Source organism: Callionymus lyra, chromosome 15 (genome assembly GCF_982586985.1).
Source record: "Callionymus lyra chromosome 15, fCalLyr1.hap1.1, whole genome shotgun sequence".
In the NCBI taxonomy this organism is placed as follows: domain Eukaryota; kingdom Metazoa; phylum Chordata; class Actinopteri; order Syngnathiformes; family Callionymidae; genus Callionymus; species Callionymus lyra.
The window spans coordinates 23,400,292-23,422,659 of NC_141832.1; the positions used below are offsets into that span (position 1 = coordinate 23,400,292).

A 22,368-nucleotide genomic window follows, 5' to 3' on the forward strand; every position below is an offset into this window, starting at 1 on the left:
GATTTTCTATTTAAAATGTGATTGGTGTGCATTGGCGTCTACTTTACTCTGTCTATCAGTTTCAATTTGAAGTCAAAACATTTTCACTTGAAAACCCATTACTTCCTTATTTTATTAACTCATTATTATTTATAGTCGTCTTTAAATACACGTTGCGACAGATACAATTATTTCCCCGTTTTTTAAAAGCCACTTCTAAACCGACAAAGTGGGTCTAGGTTTAGATGCGGATGGATATATTTTGATTTCTCGGGGTTCAGAACAATTTGCTATAAATATAATCAGTGATAGCAACAGAGCTCCTATTGGCTGATAAGAAGGAGGGTCCTCTTCTTATTGGTCCCCTGCGACCACAGCACCTAGCTGGGGTTTATGGGAAATGCTGTTTTTGCAGTTCACACAACTGTTTTTTTTTATATACGTTAAAGGTTTTTACAATAATAATAATAATTTAAATGTATTACTTTTTTTTAAGTTCCTTTTATTTTAAATTGCCACATATTTGTTGGACGATTCAGGTATAGTGTGCACAGTATAGAAACGAGTTCCCAGTGCAGCAATGCAATTCTGACTTTGTTGCCCAAAATCAACACCTGTACAAAATACTATATACACCAACCAAATGATGTACAGTGTAGTGCAAATAGTATAAGTATACGATATCAAGAAGAAACAATTAGATGTTTTAACCTTTATAAAAACAAGAAAATATATGTGCAACCATTTAAAAATAGAAAGATTTTAAATTTAAATTCACACATAGTCAGATAATTCATGTGCTAGAGCAGAAATTGTTTGAAGATTGCAATAAAAGTCAATAACATTCGTTTTACCTTTACAGAAACGATACAGTTCATTAAAAAAAGTAAACAACAGTCATAGTATAATTTTCATATTAATATTAGTAAACGCAAAATATTGATAATAGCATTTTAACACCATCTTGAATAAAAGACTGCTCAGCAGAGAATCTCATTGATATATCACAACATTGAAACACTTTCAGTAAAACAATAAGTCAGAAAAAGGCTCCTACAGGTCACTCAAAATAAAAGATAAAAAACGATGTAAAAAATCTTAGAATCAGAGTCTCTGGCTTGACAAAATGTATTTTGTTTGTATTTAATTTCCACAACAATAGTATTATTTCCGTCATAGATTATAAATCACCCTTAAAAAAACCAAAATACATTGTTTAAAATCTCCAAAAAAATAAAGAGTCTGAGGCTTTCGAATGCATCATATCCGTCCTGGAAAAAATGTCAATAGCGTCATTATTTACCTAATTTATATTTGTCAAATATATATAGTGCTTTCTATGCATGATGATAAAAAACTGCCTCACCTAGCTGAAATCTGTCGCAACAGATCAGTAATGCAACATCTGCGTTTAATGGAATCTATTGACTCCTTCAAGAAACTTAAAGAATCTTTAGACATTCTTGTTTGGGCAGGCCTGGGACTCTTGTGTTTGACTTATGTGTCTTGGCCTTTTAAAGTATATATTTTAAATGTGTATTGTTTTTGATTGTTAAAGCGCTTTGAGACCCTGGTCTGGAAAGGCACTCTACAAATAACCTTTACTTACTTACTTACTAGTGATAAAGAAATACAAAACGACAGATTCAAGTCACACACTTCCATTAGGGTCTGGGCGCCAAAGAGTAGTTAAGTGAAAGCCGAGTGTAATGAAACCCCAGCACCACTAGTGCAGATCTCTGTCATGAGTGTCTTTCCACTTGGAATGTGGTCACCTGGAGACATATCCTGCATCCTTTTATTTAAAAAAAAAATGCTGACATTTCCATAAAGGCGAGACAATTGAGGAAGCAGGGAAACATCCAAAACCCCTGCACACAAAACTGCAAGATATATTTATTTAACGGAAGGGTACCCCAGAAGAGGCCAAAGTCTTGCTCATCAGAGACATCGAGAAATGGGACAAACTCTGATGGAGCCAATTAAAGCGAAGAAAATAATCATACGATGGGACAAAAAACACAAGCCATGGAAAATGACATTGATCCGTAAAATAATCTTCAGAAACATCAATATTAGCTTCTGGTATTACACTGAAAATCAATATAATGCAATGTTAAGGGAAGACAATAACAGATCAATTATTCGCCTTAACACCAGAGGACTGTATGCTAATTAGAAAAAATGAAGGAATATCAATTTATAAAGAATAAAAGCGGACTGAATCCAACTATCACAAGACCAAGCAGGAACACTTTATTTTCAATCAGAGTGGCAAAGTAAGAGTTCCACTTACAGACATCAGCGACCACCTGTAAGTTGATCAGTGCCATCAGAAAAAAATAATGGTTGAATTTTAATTTAACGATTTCTGTATTTAAGAGTTTGAATTTTTAATTAATAGTAATGTAATTTAATGATTAAAGTATTCTCAAAATTAATGGATTTCTTTTATATATACTGCGTTTCATTTTCTAGATCAAATTATTTTTAAGAAAATCTAAATTAAACATTTTTTAATTTGTAGCCTTTCGAATTCAATATGTGGTCAAATTTAAAATTTACAAAGAAAAAAAAATCAATTGCCAAGAAAGGTACAGGGAATGTTTATGGAAAGGGATGGGATATATAATCTAAGGGGAGAAAGAAATACACAAAATCGGATGAATACAAAAATCATGTGCGTATCGAGCTGTGGAGTGTCTTTGTGGCGACATAAATAAAACAGTACGTAAGTAAGTGTAAGTATAGTGTAGTAAGTGTAAATCTGTTTTAAAAAAAGATACTGAATAATATTTCTAAATAAGAATATTAAAGAGAAATTGTGATGATGAAAGAAATACCTACCTACCTACTCTACCATGAAAAGTAGTGTTCATGGTTATATTGCTATTCCACAAGTATACAGTGTATTTACTGATAAAGATATCTTCTTGGTATATGCATATAACTATATCACATAGATATAACAAGACAAGATAAGATACGTGATGTATTGCTATGGATGCTTATATATTATGTATTTTTTATTTTAAAAACAGGTAGGACATTTTTTTTGTAAATTTAATTTTTTTGTATTACTTTGTCTTTGTATGCACAAATAATTACACATTTTATGTATTACTTAGAAAAGGAAAGCAGATCATGACTTGATAACATGAACGTAAATGATCTAGTTTTCCAACTTGCTAGTATTCTAACATGGTTTGCAACAAAGCAAGAGATAGCTTTGCTCTGCCAGTAGTGGTGTTCACAGTAGCTCAGGAAGATTGGGAGATAGAAAAACACCATACAAAACGTTCACTCAGTATAGTCGCTATTAAATCACGATTATGACCAAAATAAACCAATCATTGATCAAAATTATGAATAAAATAAGATAATTTAGTTGCTAAACGTTCCTTTTGGTGAGTTTTTCTTTTCTTACAGTTGGTGGTGCTAGCTCGTCACTGTCCTGTCATTCTGGGTTTAATTAGGAACTCTTGGACTTTGTCGCCATCACCTGGATAGTTTTCGCATTGTACTTTTTGTTATGTGGCTATTAAAACTTGACACTGATTTTTTAATTGTTTTAATTTTACAGCTCCCAGGTTTCAATGAACTGTAGCAGGCTCTGATAATTGCAGCTTGCAGCTGAAAACCTCAAAGACCAAGGAGCTGGTCTTGGACTTCGGGAGGTCCAGGACAAAGTGTCCAGTGTCCGAGGCGACGAGGTGGAGATAGTTCACAACTATGTAAGTACCTCGGTGTGTGGCTGGACAGTAAACTGGACTGGCCCTGCAACACAGACCATGTATATAACAAAGTTATATCTAAGTAGGCTGTACTTTCTGAAGAGGCTCCAATCATTTCACATCTGCAGGAAGCTCCTCTGCATGTTCTACCAGTCTGTGGTGGCCAGTGTCCTGTTCTATGCTGTGGTGTGTTGGGGTGGGAATGTGTCCAGGAGGAGTGGCAACAGGCTGGACAGGTTGATCAGGAGGGCTGGCTCTGTGGTTGGCATGAAGCTGGACTCACTGGTGACAGTTGCTGAGAGGAGATCATTGAACAAACTACTGTCCATCATGGACGATGACAGTCATCCTCTCAGCACTGTCATCAGTGAGCAGAGAAGCAGATGGAGCACGAATGCTCCTTCCCAGATGCAAAACTAATAGACCTAACCTAATTCATTGTCGCTTCAGAGAATGACCCCCGTTCTTTTGGCTGCTTTCTTCTCTGTGTTCAAGAAGGACTAATCCATACTTCCATTTATTGATTATGAAATCATGGTGAGAAACAAGTAGGCATTTCCTTTGATTAATCACATATTTGAATCTCTCAACCAAACCCCCATTTGGACTTACTGACTGCCTATTATTCAGGGGTGCAAACAGTTTTTGCAAGAACTCGGCTGGTAGTTTGTTCCAAACATCTTGGAGAACTAACCACAGATCTTCTGTAGATGTAGGCTTTCTCAAATCCTTTGGTCTCTACATATTATCCCAGACAGACTCGATGATGTTGAGATCAGGGCTCTGTGGGGGCCATACCATCACTTACAGGACTTCTTCTTCTTGTTTCTTAATGACAATGGCTGTATGCTTGGGGTCGTTGTCCTGCTGCAGAAGACATTTTGGTCCAACACTACGCCTCCCTGGTGGTATTTCATGATGCCTGTATTTCTCAGCATTGAGGAAACCATTAATCCTGACCATCTCCAACTCCATTTGCAGAAATGCAGCCCCATCTCCAGCCCTTCTACAAACTGCCTTCTGCTACAGACAAATATTTAAAATTGTGATTAAAAAAAAATCATAATATAAGTACTCACTATGCAACGTAAACAACAAGTATATTTCAACTTTTTCTTTCACTTTAAATATAACTTTTTTCGACAACCTTGCGACACGAAGCTTTTTTTTAACCAAATTTTAATTTTAATTTTCCCATAAAACTTAAGACCCCAACCAAGAAAAGCTGTTTTTAAATAAATAATTGCACCCGCACTCCCGGAATTCAAGCAACCTCTAAAGGGATTATATAGATGCCTCTATACTCTGCCAAAAGGGCATTCTGTTTCCTGCAACTCAACAAATTGACCGTCCAGAACCGTCACAACACTATTTACATCCATTTACCCGACCAGGGGGTTTGGCTCTTCCGGCCGAATTGTTCTTTGAAGTTTTCCGATTCCTGGTGTCCCGCTGGGAGAGCTTGCCTGTTGTCTTCTGTAATCTAATAATTCAAATGTTCCCGGGCAGAGGTCACACTTTAAAAACATTTAAAACATTTGGTGGGTGACTACCCATAACCCACTGGGTGAGAGAACACAACCCCATGTACCAGCAAGAGTATAATATATTTCAGGATATAAACATAATTTCAGGACATACACATAATACAAAATGTATTTACTTTTCCTTTTATATTGTGAAAACATTCTATGTAATACACACCAAGCATCCATGTAGCAAAAATAAAGAAAGTAGTAGTAGCAGCAGTTTGCCAAAGGCAAAATAGGAGAACTCTTTAATAGTTTAGTCTAGCTGCTCTATTTCTACACTTTATCAAAGCTTTAAAGTTCAACTGTCAAAAAAGAAATCAGTGACTTGGATTCAATGTATCTTTTGAAACAAAGTTCACCGCTGTTATTCACACAGGGTTTATCATGGCAAGACCATATGAATAATCCATATTTACAGGTAGGCCTCGCTCTGACTAGCTTCAGAGTCAGATTGAGAATAAAAAGGACGTAAATTAGGCATCATTTTTTTGAAGAATGTTAAAGACCTCGTCAAACTTCTTTTTGAACTTCCCCTGGAGTTTGACACAGGTTTCAAGGTGCTTCTTGTTACCCTGCAGGAGAGAACGACAACAACAATCTGTCACAGTAATCAAAAAGTAATGCCTTAAAAAAATACGTTTCGTAGCCATGGGTATACTGATGTCGAAATGACATATGAAACAATGATGTCAAAACAAGTGGCAAATCAAGTACATTACCTTTAGCAGCTACTATTCAGTTTGTATTAACTTTATTCTATGGACGATGAAATATTATTTCATAAGTACTCGATAACACAATTTTTTTGCGACATTGAGCAGAAGAATAAATATTACTCTGTGTTTTAACAAATTCAAGAACTTACTTGATTAACTGTAAGACAGACTTTGAATAAGGACTTGACTTCAGCCGCAAAGTCCTTCAGAGTATTGATTTGGTTATTCTGGAGTTTCATGCCGAGTTGGTTCATAGTCTAGAATAGATAGTGAAGAGTGGTCATGTTTAATCAATTTAAAATAAACTTCCAATATAAAAAGAGGTTATTAATGACCTAACCTTGTCTTCTGGTAAAACTTGATCCTCATCAGAACTGTAGAGATATAGGAACAGATACTGACATTGCTGCCAGAAGACAAAGAGATAAATGAACACGCAGTAGCCATGTTCTGATCAACAATCTGGTTCAAGGTCATCTTACCATCATGTAATCGCTCACTCTCTTCCCGGCTATCTCCTTTCTGCTCTTCCTTGTTTCATTTGAATAGTGCCAATCTTGAGCTTGTTTAAAAATGCAAAATGTGCAAAGCCATTTATTGTCATCCCTAAACAAAAGAAGAGTTCAGCCCACAGCACTTAAATCAGCTCTTGCCATCCCACCGATAAAAGGAAATATTGAGGTCCAAGCAAGAAAGCCTAACTCACCGCAGTGTGCTGTCGTTCACCTGAGGTAGGTGACACTCCTGGTGGAATGCGAGTGGGCACTGATCGCAGGCGACCAAGTGTTGGCTGGTGTCAGATTTGCACACACAACACTTGTCGTCGTTTTTCTGATTCTCCTACCAACACACAAATAAAGTCATATGTCCCATTATAAGTCATCGACATTTACCTTTCACAACCCTGAACAACCTCTCAGTTTCATCATCATAATATAATTTCTTGTTAATAATTTGGCTTGACTGGAGTTTTGTCCATATTAAAAAAAAATACTCTCACTTTCCTATATTTTTCTTGAGAATGAGTTCAAAACTTACCAAGTCTTGATGAGATGGTTTGCAACGAAAACAAAGACAGTCAGTTGGGTGCACTCTTAAAGTTGCTCTCTGAAACAAAAATATATATTTACATTTGAAGATATATTTTAATGCTCGCAGGATTATCACATAAGAATGTTTTATGGTATTATTCAAGGGGAATTAACATCTTGATTTAAGTGTGTCTTAAATTGAGCTTGGATCTCTGTTGTACAAAGCAGTGTCTGTTTGAACAAAACTCTCTTTTCATTGAAATATTTACATTAGAAAATGTGCTTATGCTCTGCCCACTGAAACCGGATCTGGAGATTATAATTTGTCACCATAACCGCTTTACTGTGATTGGTCAAGTATCAAGGTTTGTCATTGTGCCTCATGAATCCTATCCGTCTCCACCTCCTTGTTGTATAAACAAAGCAGGACGTGATTACAGCTGACTGGAGGAGAAGTGAAGACATTATTAACTCATAATGGACTTATAATTAATAACTTCAAACGAAGAGTTGTCATGATGAGGGACTGACTGCAGCTTGGAGAGGAAGACTTCAACATTTGAAACATGTGAGTGAGTCAGGAAAGTGGGGTTTTCACATTAGTTGCCCTTTATTTACACTTCCAAGAATGTTTTTTAACCTCTGCATTCATCTCAAAAAACGATTTCTGGAAATGGGTCAATATTATATTCCTATGTTGTTCCATATTACTATCTGGATCCATAAATGTTTAAAAAAAAGTTTTTCAGCCTCTGTGGAGAGAGAGTGCTGCAGCGAGAGCTTCACAATAACCTTTTCTCACTTACAGAGCATATTGAGTGAACAGTGTTGCCACATGTAAGAGTTCATTGTTATCAATGATATTTCAAATGCTTGCAAAATATCTGACACTGCTTTACCTTCAAACTGTTCAGTCAATGGCAATGTCTAAGGGAAATAATAATGGGTGAAAAGAAGCCTCTGGCTTAAGATAATGTGTGTTGTTGCAGCACAGTGTCTGTACTTTTAGTGCTTTTCTGGTTTGGTTTGACAGAATCTATTTTGAAATGATTTAGTGAAAACCCTACCTCGACTAAAACACTCAGTGGTCGACCCTCCCACTGAATATCTTTGCTCCATTCAGGATTTTCAACATGTGATGCTGCCTTTACAAATTCATCAGGAGTCATCCAGCATTCCTCTGTACGAATGGACAGTCCACAACCTCCTGGATGAGACATCATAGTCAGTGCTTATTAAAATGTTTCTAATACATTATAAAATGTTACCTGATGCAAATCGTTCCTTGTGTAATTTTCCAGATAAAGCTCCACACTTCACTTTAAAATGTGTTTTTGTTTTGTTCTGTTTCCTTTTGTAGGCCCCATACTGCAAATGTTTTACCTTCTGTTTTCTTTTGAATGCCCCAAGCTGCAAACGTCCATCCTGTCATCATGCCACAGAAACAGAAAACGCATCATGAATGACAGAAAAACAGCAACATGTGAATGCTATGCTAACCTTTATTCGTTTCTCCAGTGGTTCATTCTGAAATCTTGTACTTGTCTTCTCCCTGTTGCAACTCTTTTTTCCACCAACCTTAACAAATTCAGTCATCGAGTGTTCCTCTGTATGAATGGACAGTCCACAACTTCCTGGATGAGACAACATAGTCAGTGCTTATTCATTTTTTTCTAATACATTATAAAATGTTACCTGATGCAAATCGTCCCTTGTGTAATTTTCCAGATAAAGTGCTACACTTCACCTCAATATGTGTTCGTGTGTCAGCTAGTGTTAGTTTCATCTGCATCCCATTGTTCATCTATAAACAAGTATGTTTAAAATTACAGGGAAGAATCAAACATGAAACATGTCTATTTATTTGTTTTAAATCTACTGAATAGTTATGTTTTACCTTCCGTTTTCTTTTGAAGGCCCCACACTGCAAATGTTTTACCTTCTGTTTTCTTTTGAAGGCCCCACACTGCAAATGTTTTACCTTCTGTTTTCTTTTGAAGGCCCCACACTGCAAACGTCCATCCTGTTATCATGCCACAGAAACAGAAAACGTATCATGAATAACAGAAAAACAGCAGAATGTGAATGCTATGCTTACCTTTATTAGTTTCTCCAGTGGTACATTCTGAAATCTTATACTTGTCTTCCACCTCCTGCAATTCTTTTTTCCACCAACCTCTTCAAATTTTGCGGGAGTGAGCCATTTATCTTTGTATCGAATGCAGGGCTTTCCTAAAAAAGGGTAAAATAAAGGAGTTTCACATTAGGTGCAACTTCAAAACTGTTGGTTTGTGAACTAGTACTTTAAAAGGTAAATATGTTTTATTTTAGTTGTTGTTATATAGCTGTGTAATTCATATAGTATTTGAAGTGAGGAGATGGGTGGACATGTCAACGCGTTGTCTAGTTTTGTTTGAGTTAATCTGTGAATACAAACAGATGACATCGATATTGGTGTAATCGCAAAGTTGAAGGACTCCTTATATTATTTAAGTTGTGTAGTCCTTGTTGTTTTTTTTTAATGACCATTTTTAAGTCTTTCTCTGACTAGGATCCCCTCATGGTCACCACAGGTCACAGGGAACTGATACTTGTAGATGGCCGACATCCCAGTATCCAGGTTGTCTCCCGTTTCCATTATGGCAGCTTTGGAAAAAAGCATATATTGTGATGGTTGTAATAATCCACATTTTTGGAACAAGAGCCCATATTAATCAATGAGTATTTACTCATGTTAGTTTACTCACAGTCTGCTCTTGAAGATGATCCAGATGGCTCATCGTGGCCGGCATGATTCCGCGGTGTTGATGTATTCTCATTTAATGAAGGAATCGAGGGATTTCTGTGCATAGTCACTGTAAGATTAAACAATTAATATCATCTTGCCTACTCTCATGTGTACATCTTCCACTTACATACAGTATCTAACACCCCTTTTTTAAGAATGCATGTGCAGGATGAAGTAAAACTGCTTTTGCTCTCAAAGGCAGTTAAGTGTCTTTACTGGAAATTGAGACAAAGCACAGTGTTATTGCAGAGTGAAGGTACATTTTCATTTCTGTTACATCGTTTAACTTTTAGCTCATGTAAGTAAGTAAGTAAGTAAACATTATTTGTAAAGTGCCTTTTTAGACCAGGCTCACAACGCACTTTAACAAACAAAAACAATATACAGCTAAAATACATGCTTTAAAGGGCCAAGACACATAGTACAAACACAGGAGTCCCAGAAAATCAGGGAAATGCCTGGAAGGATTTCTCTCCTCTGGCCCTGAACCGTGTGCGAGGAACCATCAGTAGATTCTGATCCACAGACCTCAGAGCCCGAGCTGGGGTGTAAGGCTGGATCAGATCAATGATGTAAGGACGAGCCTGACCATAAATAGATCTGAAAGTAAGAACCATAATTTTAAAATGGATTCTGAAAGAAACTGGCATCCTGTGAAGAGTTTTAAGGATCGGGGAAAAGTGAGTTCTTCTACTAGAGCGGGTCAGAATTTTCGCTGCAGAGTTTTGTATCAACTGCAGACGTGACAGCTCCTTCTTGTTTTGACACGAAAATAAACTGTTACAATATTCTAAACGAGCAGAAACAAACGCATGGATTACAAGCTCCAGATTGTGTTGTGACATCATTTTCCTAAATTTAGAGATTTTTCTCAGTTGAAGGAAACAGTTTCTAGTCAGTTTTCTGCAGAGTTGAACAATAGACATGTCTTTGTCAAATACAACACCCAGGTTTCTCAGGCTCAGTTTGACAGACTGTCCTAAGTCACCCAAGTACTGACTCAACCCTGGAACCTTATCATCAGGCGCAATAACCAGAGTTACAGTTTTTTCCACATTATAACGTTTTCACTCAGCCATTGTTGGATTTCTAGCAAACAATTGACTAAGCTGTTCAGCCTCTGGGGCTCAGTTGGATCAAATGAGCAGTAGAGAAACATTTGAAACATAACGGTTTAATTACATCGAACAAAAGAACTGGAAGGACCTCTTATGAGGACGAGTGTTATTAATCCTAAATGGAGCATATATCTAAGATATTCAGTGGGAGGGTCTACCACTAAGAGTTTTAGTCAAGGTAGGGTTTTCACTAAATCACTAAATTAGTTCATTTTTTCTTCTTCTATTGATTGTTTAAAACGGATTTTGATTTTGAGCCTACTGAAAGGTATCAGATAACGAAATATGGGAGCTTAAAGATTTTGAATATAGAATTTAAAATAAATTGACAAATAAAACAAAATATTTCAGGTATGACTCTTATGTTAATGCCAAAGATGACCGGTTTATGATGCTATAAATCAATATTCATCCACAATCAATGACTTGCCATAGAGCTAGAGGATATAGAGTAACATATCACAAAATATAAAAACAATTAAGTATAGACTTTTGTAAAAAATATTAATTAAAACCCGCTGGTTTCCAAAACTAAGTTGTCAACTTAACTGGCTCGTTCGGCGGTGGTAACTTGATGTCCTTATAGTTAAGTTGAAGATTGTCACGGAGAGTCTTTAGAGGAAAAACAACTTTTCTGGCTTGAATGGTTTTTATTGCTAATAGGATTTTTCCGGGCGAATATGCATATGCGGCTTTACTGCTCGCCTCCTCGCCAACACAACACAGAACATGCACACGCAAGACACGCATGTATGTCTAATGAGGATCGTGGTTGGTAACACTAGTGTCCTTATTTCATGTGCTTTATAGTTAATCTGGAATGATTAAATGATGAATGCAATACAACCCCTGGCTCAAATTTAGGAAACAGGATTAACACAGGAGCTTATGACAGGACTCTCCTGGTTCTTGTTTGTTTTCAAAATTATTGTCCTTTTTGTGCAGGTGACATTAAAAGAATCTCTTATTTTAAAAACAATAAATTTAATCTGTAGTTCAACATGTTCCTGATGATCATTGGCAGATACATTTTTATGATGATGAGTAACAAATGAGTTCTTCCTGAATCGCAACACTGGGTTGGGCTCAGTACTACTTACTTTGCATTAAACTGGCACTTCCTGTTTTTGTCTCTACCAACAACCAACGTAGTTTGTGAAGTTGAAGCATTATTAAGGACGATGACTGGATCTGCCAGAGTTTTTTGAATCAACATGACCTGAAGACTTTTTTGGCAAGTAATTAGTTACAGCACTCGTAATTGCAAAAAAGGAACTTAGTTACTGTAACGTTTTACTTAACCCTTGTGTTATCTCTGGGTCAATATGACCCATGTGGCCCGAATACAAATGTGTTTGTTGTGACGAAACAAGGCTTAATAACACTTGTCCTTCCAGTTCTTTTGTTTGATGTAATTAAACCACACCTAATGACTCATTTCAGGTTGATAGATTATTAACATGAACAGTGACGCCCTAAGTTTGATTTAATTGATGAGAGGAGCTGAAATGGTCTGTTTAAATAAAACAAGTGTTGGTTTGGAATCACTTCCTGTAAAGAAAGTGGTAGAATGGAAGGTGAAAGGTGGCTACAGACCTATGTAACTCATCAAGAAGTCAACAAGTGGAAGTTGGACCAAAGGGTATAGTGGACTGAGTAGAGAATATAGTACATGCATGGTTTCACTGAAAAAACTAAATTGATCAAAGAGAAAATCCCTCCTCTTTTGTGTGGAACCCCTGTTGTCACTGAGCCTGTCTCCACCCTGTGGGCCTTCTCTAAACCTATAACTCTGGCTGAAATATTATGTTGTAATTATCAATTTATTTTTAAATTCTATATTCAAAATCTTTAACCTGCCATATTTCATTATCTGAGACCTTTCAATTGGCTGAAAAGCAAAATCAGAATTTGTTTTGAATAATAAATAGAAGAAAAAAAAGGACTAATAAGAACATTTTAAAAATGATTAGCAAAATTAATTTAAACTAGGGCTGTTATTGTAAATTAGTGTGATATTCCATTTTGTTTCCGAAATCAATAATAAATCCCACGTCCTTGTACACGCACACATAACAGTTTAACAACTTAGGTTTACACTTGTTTGGAAGTTCACGAACACTGAAAACAACTGAGACGAGATGAAAAGTACTTACAATGTGTTGCTTTAGCGAAGCGCGTTGAAAGAGATGAGTGACTGGATCACTCGTGTTTGAGTAGCGCTCATATGTTGATCTTACTTCCGTGTATATACTGTAAATACTGCCCCCTGGCAAGACATGTCGCCAGAGCACCCGAGCCAATTTATGCAGAAAGGACCAACGTCTATTATCATGAGAAGATAAATATTGAGTATTAAATGGGTCAATATAAGCGTGAGAAAAACAACCAATATTTTATTTAAGGCCAAAATGTAGTTTTTAAATATTCTATTGTATTTTTCTTAGTCTTAGCTCTATTTTATATCATTGAAATTAAAAATCGTCTCTAGTCTTACCTTTATCTGTGGATAAAGTCCATGCACCTGTCCTTCGCCACACAAACTTCTGTTACTTTGTTGTCATAGTCCACCTTATTTACTTTCATTTTAATAACACTCGTCCTGATAAGAGGTCCTTCCAGTTCTTTTGTTTGATGTAATTAAACCACACCTAATGACACATTTCAGGTTGATAGATTATTAACATGAACAGTGACGCCCTAAGTTGGATTTAATTGATGAGAGAGGAGCTGAAATGGTCTGTTTAAATAAAACAAATGTTGGTTTGGAATCACTTCCTGTAAAGAAAGTGGTAGAATGGAAGGTGAAAGGTGGCTACAGACCTATGTAACCCATGAAGAAGTCAACAAGTGGAAGTTGGACCAAAGGGTATAGTGGACAGAGTAGAGAATATAGTACATGCATGGTTTCACTGACAAAACTAAATTGATCAAAGAGAAAATCCCTCCTCTTTCGTGTGGAACCCCTGTTGTCACTGAGCCTGTCTCCACCCTGTGGGCCTTCTCTAAACCTATAACTCTGGCTGAAATATTATGTTGTAATTATCAATTTATTTTTTAATTCTATATTCAATATTTTTAACCTGCCATATTTCATTATCTGAGACCTTTCAATTGGCTGAAAAGCCAAAATTTGTTTTGAACAATCAATAGAAGAAAAAAATAGGACTAATAAGAACATTTTAAAAATGATTAGCAAAATTAATTTAAACTAGGGCTGTTATTGTAAATGAGTGTGATATTCCATTTTGTTTCCGAAATCAATAATAAATCCCACGTCCTTGTACACGCACACATAACAGTTTATAAATGACCTGACGCTAACAACTTAGGTTTACACTTGTTTGGAAGTTCACGAACACTGAAAACAACTGAGACGAGATGAAACGTACTTACAATGTGTTGCTTTAGCGAAGGGCGTTGAAAGAGATGAGTGACTGGATTATTCTTACTTCCGTGTATATACTGTAAATACTGCCCCCTGGCAAGATATGTCGCCATAGCACACGAGCCAATTTACACAGAAAGGACCAACGTCTATTATCATGAAAAGATAAATATTGAGTATTAAATGGGTCAATATAAGCGTGAGAAAAACAACAAATATTTTATTTAAGGCCAAAATGTCGTTTTTAAATATTCTATTGTATTTTTCTTAGTCTTTGCTCTATTTTATATCATTGAAATTAAAAACCGTCTCTAGTCTTACCTTTATCTGTGGATAAAGTCCATGCACCTGTCCTTCGCCACACAAACTTCTGTTTCTTTGTTGTCATAGTCCAACTTATTTACTTTCATTTTAAAAGTCTCTCCGCCTCAATGGAGTGTGACTGTGAAGTGGTTTGTAGAGACTCAGCGGTGTGTGCCTCAAGCTTTGCCTTTTCACTGCGGTTGTATTTATGATCAGCGAAACTAAATAAGACCCTTACAAACATTACACTTTAATGGTTAAGAACATGAGACTGTGGGAAATTATTATATAAAATTATATTGCCGACTTTCAGAGATAGGACAATCGCGCGTGAATTGCATGTATCAATGCAGTTTGTGATGGATTGCACATTGAGAAGTGAGACACTGCCTGCTCAGCACCTCAGACTGGGCCGAAGGTTCACCTTCCATCAAGGCAATGATTTTAAGCACACAGTTAAAATAACAAATGAGTGGCTTCGGAACAACTCTGACCATTCTTGAATGGACCAGCCAGAGCCCTGACCTAAACCCAATCGAGCATCTCTGGAGAGACCTGCAAATGTCTGTCCATCAACCTAACAGAACTGGAGAGGTTCTGAAAGAATGGCAGAGGATCCACAAATACAGGAGTGAAAAACTTGTTGCATCATTCCCAAGAAGACTTATGACTGTACGAGCTCAAAAAGCGGCTTCTACTCACTACTGAGCAAAGGGTCTGAAAACTTATGACCAGTGATATTTCAGTTTTCCTTTTTTAAACATTTTTTTTTGTCAAGGTGTGGTGCTGAGTAAACATTAATGAGGAAAAAAATAAATTATTTTAGCGAATGGCTGCAATGAAACAAAGAGTGAAAAATCGAAGGGGTCTGATTACTTTCTGAGGAATCATTCACTGGCAACTTGCTTGTAAAACAAAACATTTCTGATATTTAAAAAAAGAATATCTATAAAATATATATACATAACCATATATGTTATTGTATAAAAGGTTTTAAATATGTTTATTAAATTGGAACCTATGATTAGTTTTCATTCATTTTGCTGTTGTCATAACCTTATAAATCATCAAAAATGACGTTTTTATGATGTTCCTGGCAGGTATTCACTGCCTGCAAAACGGTTGCTAGTCGACGGTCGAGTGCAGAAAGGTGTGGCTCAGTGAGAAGTGGAGCGATGTCTGCCAGAGGATCCTGAGACAACGACTCCCTCATGACATCGCTCAAACGAAAATCTGGAAGCGACAAAAGTTTCAAGCGGAGCAGGGTGGATTGACGGATCCTGCGAAGTAAACATTCACGGGTGACCATGTGCAACCTTTCAGAGAGCTTCATTTGTGCTCACCTGCAACACTGCTGTAACGGAACCAGGATGGAAGGCTCATCTTGAGAGTGGCGCCCGAATCTATGGAAATATTGACAACATTCTTTTTACAAAATTATTTATAGGACTGTAGATAGAACTAGAAGTACTGGAAATAGATATTTTATTGATGGAAAACATTCCAAACAATGAAGAATGAAAAAATATGTACATTTAGCATCTAGACTTGTAGAAAACCCCCTTAAATTCGGAATTGTCTCATTCGTAAATTAAACATGATTCTTCTGTATTCACGAGGTGTCTTAGAGCACAGCGCAGTCATTTATTACTTATACACACAAACATTGTTTTTCCACAAAGTGAAAGAAGACGAAAGTTCTCCGTTATTTTTTTCCTTCTTCAAATTAAGTCAACATAAGTTCATTGCACTTACCCTCGCCCGTTATCGAGATGCAGCAGAAAAGTGTTGTTTCCAAATGTCTCAAATGTTTCATAGTGATGTCGATCCATGTTGCCTTGGAAAGGGAATTAAAACGAAAAGATGGCAAGAGATTTTTCTGACTCTTATTTTCACTTATATTTCCACGTTAAGTGTAATTGGATAATTACTCTGAATTTATTTTATATATATATATATATATATATATATATATATATATATATGTATATATATATATACACATATATATTTATATATATATGTATATATATATATATATACATATATATTTATATATATATATGTATATATACAGTGGCTTGCAAAAGTATTCATACCCCTTGAAGTTTTCCACATTTTGTCACATTACACGCCACAAACATAAATATATTTTATTAGAATTTAATGTGAAAGTGAAAGAAAAATACTTTTGCAAGCCACTGTACATATGATTAGACACCTAGTTTAGCACTTGCAATAAAATTTATATCAGCCATAGTAAAATTTGCGAACAGTCAATGTTATAACAATGTTATAACATCCAAGAAAACGTGGTATGTTAGAAGAAAAAAAGTTGTAAACCTCCAACAATATTTATTCATCCCTGCCTTTGAGCAGTGGTTCCCAAGTGTCTCTCTGTTCATTGGTTACTTGACCATAAATACAACTTTTGTCTTTATTAATGAAGAATATTAGATCTTTAACACCTAAAAAGTGTGTATCTTACTCATGAGGAAGTCCAGTATCACCATGTCCATCACATCTAATAGTCTGGTACCACTGTTGTAAGGAGGAGTCTCTTTCACGGTGTCACAGTAATCAGGGTTGTTCTCCCACCTTAGAGCAGAGAACCACATTTATATTTCATTATTTATTTCTTCTGAAATCAAAACAATCACAGGAAAAACAGAAATAATGTACTGCACTTTAAGCTTGTCTTTCAAGCTTAAAGTGCGGGTGAAGTGGTAAATACAGCTTATGATGTTTTAATGAAGCTCATTAAAATCCTCAAAAGAGGAAGCAATAGCAAGAGCTGGTTATTTAATCTTTCACTGGATTACACAAGGATATGAACGTTGGACGAAACTTTAGGGACTTTAGATGCATGAAAGAATTTAAGAATTTCTTTCGCTTCAAGATTGTGTGTACTTGAGATGATCTCCATTGCTTTAACGTCATGATATTAGTCGTCAGAAACTATGTAAGTCCAACATTTGCTTCTATATCTTCCCTTTATATCTCATCAGCTGTTTCATGTTGTTGTCCAGATATTTAATTTCCGCTATAATCTCCGCTTTTGAACTCTATAAAAACTATCCTTGAAGTTCAGTTAAACCTTTTTGTTCATGTTACTTAACGCTGATGAGAAGAATATATGACTTTACATATCATCATTACAACCAAGTGTGTGCAAGTATTCCACAACAATCATTTATGATGATAAAACAAACTCATTTTAAATACGTTTCTACTTCAGAGTCTCTCAAATTCAAAACTATATAGAGTTCATTTCAGCTGCAAATCTCTCTGATCATCTTTACACTTTTTGTTCATCCTCAACTCATACTAAGTGAAATATATGTCAGATTCACACTTATTTTTCTTTATTTACACTTTTTTCTTACTGTGGAAGTCAATATGCTGGCACCCATTGATATCACAAATTACCAAAACCATTTTTCTGCGAGACCAGAGGGGGTGGCAGTCACTCAAAACTATATTAAATATTTTTTAAGCAGAAATGTATGTCTACGTGTCTATACATACATAAACTGTCATGTAGTATTATGCCTGTAGAGGACGCCAAAGATCAACATTTTCAGAGGAAAAAAAAAGAAAAGAAAAGCCCTTACTTTGCTAACTTTGAGCGGCTGTATGATCGTCTCCATGGTGACCTCCAGGATCTTCGCGGCGCAATCGAAGTGTCAGGCAACATGACGGCCAGAGAAACCTCCAGCGCGTGAGGCTGACCGCAGGTCGGGTGCTCTGGGGTGCAGTAATAATCGCAATTGCCGTGGAAGCAAACGTTTCCCGCTAGATGGAGGCAGAGAGCAGCTTTGGTCGGACCAGTTGAAGGTCATAAATGGAGCTAATGAAGACAAACCAGGAGAGATGAAGAATGTTTTAGCAAGTTTGCGGTCTCTGGTGATTTCTCTGACATCTGTGGTGACGTTGATGACTCGACCTACTACAGGGGGGATCCTGTTGAAGCCCAGCGCCCTGACGGATGAAATAAGACATGACTTAACACAGGAAACATGTCATCAGATGAGCTTATTAAGTTGGTTTCAGCACACCCTAGATAAATGTACCTGTCCAGGTGGAAGGCAGAGACCTCTGCGTTGTGCCGATCGAAGTCAGAAAAGTAGAAAAGGTTGGTGTTTGTCTCCGCGTCTCTGGTTTGCCTACACATTCAAAACCACTTTAACATGGTGGAAACACAAACCTGGTCATTCTGCTTTCTTACTTGATGGGTTTGAGAAGCGCTTCACCGTGGTTGGGAAACGAAAGAATAAGTTTCAGCTGTGTGCCGCCCTTCATCTCGACTGGAAACAGGAGAGCATCACTTTAAATGAAAATATTCTTGGATATCACCATTAAATGAAATTGCACTGTGTTTATTTTTTATTCTTTCTCCACACTATTTTTTTAATTATAATTTTGTATATATTGTGTATATATTGTTTATTTGATCTACCTCTTTTACATTTTGACACCAATTCTGGACACGTCCACAACCACAAAAAATTCCATGCATGTATATCAATATGTACTGGTAAATAAAGCTGCTCTTGAATCTTGAACATTTGAATGAATATGTACGGTGCTGATTGTAATTGTTCCTTTAAATAATGACTTTGAGGTTTTGATTTGAATTCCAATCATGTAACTAAAAGCAGCCATTGCAGATTGTGATTGTTTCAAATTATTTTCAATCTCTCCTCACCAGCTCCTATGATTCTCTTTGTGGCCAAATTGTGAGACAGCTCCGCAATGTTGGGGTCATTCCTGTCGTACAGCTGCCAACGGTTGATGCTCAGGTGGAAGCGCAGCCAGGGCGGGTGAGTTTTGAGATCTGAGGTCCAGTCCAGCATGTAAACCCCTTCCTCCACGCTGTCACTGTACCTTGGGGTGTGAAACACAAACTAAAGTCAGCTGAAATCCTTTCACATTCTTTGGATGACATGAACCCTATATGAATGACAACATGCCAGTTTTCCAGCTATGAGGTTGGGTTTGATTTTAGCTGATGATGCAGAACCTCGAATATGTACTTTTGGTGACGTGGCACTCTACTGAAGATACTGCTGACCACTGTCAAAAGTCGGTGATATAACACCCCCAAACCACACTGGAATAAATTGTTATATTTAAGATAATTAAACGGTTAATTATTAACTTGATAATTGTTCATATTGATGGACATCACTAGTGTTCAGGTCCTTTAAATACAGTCTAGGTTTCATCAGCAGTGAAGCACACACGTACAACAAGGCTCGTGGAAGATACTCATACTCGTGCAGTCATAAAAGTAAGATTTGTCTCTCGGCAGCTCTGAACGCTGCATCAATTGCCCAGAGGTACGATATGAGATCCTAAAGTGTTGGTGCTAGAGATGCTGCTGAAGATTTGGCAATAACTCCTCATCCATGTGGGAGTGCATCACGGTGTGGCACGTGGAAGCAGCTCATCCTGCTCCATTTTAATGTCTGAACAACGTACAACTACGATTGTCCTTTTACAGACTCTCCCAGCTTTAGAAAGAAATCTTTAACGTATATTTAATTTGAATAACAATCTGAATACGGAATCAACAATAGTTTGATGTTGCTCACCGCTCGCTGTCCTCCTCACTTGTGTCGCCCTTTGACAGCGTCAGCAGCAGGTCGTCTTCCTGCAGCTCAGGCAGTGGCAGGTTGTAAAGCGGGTGCTTGAAAAGTTCCTCTAGCTTAGAATGACCTTCAACTGTTTCTCTGACTTTCTCAACACCGACCGGCTCCTCGACGGCGTCCTCAGCCCAGTCTCTCTTTTTGACGGCTAACAGTGGGTGTCCCGACACATGGTGATGTGACAACTGCTGAAGACTGTCTGAAGAAGAGCAGTCCCTGGAGGAGGGCGACGCTGGAGCGACCACACAGGACGTCTGGAGGACTGAGAGATAGAAAAGGGCCAACAGCAGGTGTAGAAGGAGGGTCACAATGGCGAGGCTGAGATATATGGTGCGAGTTGAGGGTCCGGGGGTGTTTCTCATCGCGCTGGAGCAAAACATGACAGCAGAGCATCAGATACTGCAGTTTTAAATTTGATGCACTTTTTTTAAAAACATATATATACTCGTTCATTCTCTATTTATATGAACATTTGTTTAAATAAATGTTCCCTTTTTTTATATACTACTATATCTATATTCTAGTTGCAGAGAGTAGAAAGATAGATAAATCAACTTTATTGATCCCTTATCAAACTTGATTTACCTTCTATTGTCTGCTTTGTACAGGAATATAATTTCCCGAAGGAGATCTTCAGAGGGATTAATAAAATCAATCGAATCCAACATCTCATTCCGTGTTGTGGTTCTGTATAGTAAAATTATTAAGTATCTTATGTGTTATGATTTAAATAACAATAAAAAAGGAAAAATAAAGTAACAGTTAAATAAATCGACATTTATGTTTAGTAAATATTCATTATATAGATGTTATTATTCATATTTATATAAAACAATATTGGCTTCTGTTAAAAATAATTATATGCTAGAAATACATACAAATTCAAGTACTTTTTGTAATAGCCTATATTTGTCTTTTATTGTGTTTTGATATTATAACACTTAGAAAATGTTCTTTTCCTATTCTTTCATATGATTATTAAAATACAATATATATTGATGACTCCTACAATGAATACATTAAAAATGAAATCATTAAGTCAAGAAGACATTCAACTCCTTCAAATTCAATAGCGTACATTAACACAACCTTCATCATTTTCACGACTCCGTAGAATTGATATCTGCTCACACACACAATAGGTGTGCGAGAGAGACACTCTCTAATGACTTCACACAGCTGTCAGATAATCGTTGACATCACATACGCAAGAACACAAAAAAGTTCATTGATGTAAAAATCAATACATTATTGATCGCCTCACTGCTCCCTCGTCTCCAGTGGACCAGCAGGCTGAAGGAATTACTTACATGTCTTTCTGCAGAGCATTCTTCTCACCAGCCTGCACAGCTAATGAAACGACAGCAGTCCGTCGCTCTGCTGCGGCACACGTCTGTTTATTCTAGTCATCTGCTGTCCAAACACAGCAGCCGTCGATCGGTTGTACTGACCTGTGTCTGTGTGACCCAACCCAGAGTCCACACAACAAGGCAGTCGCTGTACATGTCCTCTGGTTAAGCCAGAAAATAATTTTTTCCGACTAAACTCACAAAGCCATATTCATACCTCTTCTTTAAAGTCTCGCTTACCACATCTCTCTAGGCCAGAATTGGAAAAAATAAAACCCCGTAATGAATTAAAAGTAACTAGAGTAGAGCACAGTGTGTTGGAGTTTAGGTTGGCGCTGACCTTAAAGGTGGTGGCTGCAGCAGATTACCAGATGGTGATGATGGTGGGGTAAACCCATTTCTGGAGGAGCAGGAGTTGGATTCATCTGCGACAGAAGAAGAACTGGTGTTGAAAATAGCTGGAAAAAAGGATGTATTTCAAGTATTTCAGATAAAGAAACAACCTTCCTATTTGTGTTGACACACACTATTTTGTTATCTTATTTTTCTATAAAATTGATTCTTACACAATTGACTTTCAGATTTAGCATGCGTTCCTATGTTTTCTATTGTGTGTGTGTTTGTTTATTGCGTGTCTGTATGAGTCTTTCTCTGTGTGCATGTGTGTGTGATCTATTGTGTTTGTTTGCTCTATTGAATTTCTGTTTGAGTGTCTGTGTTTATACGTTATATTGTGTGTGCTATTGCCTGTGTGCTCATCTTTTTGTGTGTGTGTTCTA

The 22,368-nt window shown here is 36.8% G+C and overlaps 2 protein-coding genes across 8 annotated transcripts; both read right to left on the reverse strand.

Moving 5' to 3' along the window:
• Positions 1–5,301: 5,301 nt before the first annotated feature.
• On the reverse strand, positions 5,302–14,335 carry LOC148065434 (uncharacterized). Of its 7 annotated transcripts, none has more exons than XM_087808460.1 (17): positions 13,055–13,457; positions 10,309–10,380; positions 9,912–9,995; positions 9,740–9,847; positions 9,519–9,638; positions 9,091–9,224; positions 8,890–9,015; positions 8,688–8,796; positions 8,493–8,626; positions 8,261–8,417; positions 8,060–8,199; positions 7,000–7,068; positions 6,668–6,801; positions 6,444–6,567; positions 6,302–6,367; positions 6,111–6,218; positions 5,302–5,817 (listed from the first exon to the last, which is right to left on the reverse strand). In XM_087808460.1, exons 4-17 carry the CDS (start codon positions 9,840–9,842, stop codon positions 5,719–5,721), a joined length of 1,623 nt encoding a protein of 540 aa, XP_087664586.1. In that variant the 5' UTR covers positions 9,843–9,847; positions 9,912–9,995; positions 10,309–10,380; positions 13,055–13,457; the 3' UTR covers positions 5,302–5,718. The 7 variants fall into 7 exon arrangements, with proteins under 7 accessions (XP_087664586.1, XP_087664582.1, XP_087664581.1 ...); XM_087808456.1 differs by having other exon boundaries at positions 9,908–9,995; XM_087808455.1 differs by having other exon boundaries at positions 9,908–9,995; positions 10,210–10,380.
• A 1,311-nt stretch (positions 14,336–15,646) lies between these two features.
• LOC148065435 (extracellular serine/threonine protein kinase FAM20C-like) lies at positions 15,647–20,602 on the reverse strand. The gene is made up of 10 exons (XM_087808391.1): positions 20,187–20,602; positions 19,298–19,476; positions 18,818–18,896; positions 18,663–18,755; positions 18,455–18,570; positions 18,204–18,384; positions 17,078–17,187; positions 16,345–16,426; positions 15,933–15,992; positions 15,647–15,869 (listed from the first exon to the last, which is right to left on the reverse strand). The coding sequence occupies exons 1-10, from the start codon at positions 20,600–20,602 to the stop codon at positions 15,647–15,649; spliced, it is 1,539 nt and encodes a 512-aa protein (XP_087664517.1).
• Positions 20,603–22,368: the final 1,766 nt, after the last annotated feature.

Coding starts and splice junctions, on each gene's coding strand:
- LOC148065435 (XM_087808391.1), bottom strand. CDS start 20,602: ATGAGAAACACCCCCGGACCCTCAACTCGCACCATATATCTCAGCCTC. Junction 19,477..20,186: donor AGTGAGGAGGACAGCGAGCG/GTGAGCAACATC, acceptor TCACACCCCAAG/GTACAGTGACAGCGTGGAGG. Junction 16,427..17,077: donor GATACTGGACTTCCTCATGA/GTAAGATACACA, acceptor TCCCTTTCCAAG/GCAACATGGATCGACATCAC.
- LOC148065434 (XM_087808457.1), bottom strand. CDS start 9,842: ATGCACAGAAATCCCTCGATTCCTTCATTAAATGAGAATACATCAACA. Junction 8,797..8,889: donor CCTTCAAAAGAAAACGGAAG/GTAAAACATAAC, acceptor ACTTGTTTATAG/ATGAACAATGGGATGCAGAT. Junction 6,368..6,443: donor GAGTGAGCGATTACATGATG/GTAAGATGACCT, acceptor GTCTTCTGGCAG/CAATGTCAGTATCTGTTCCT.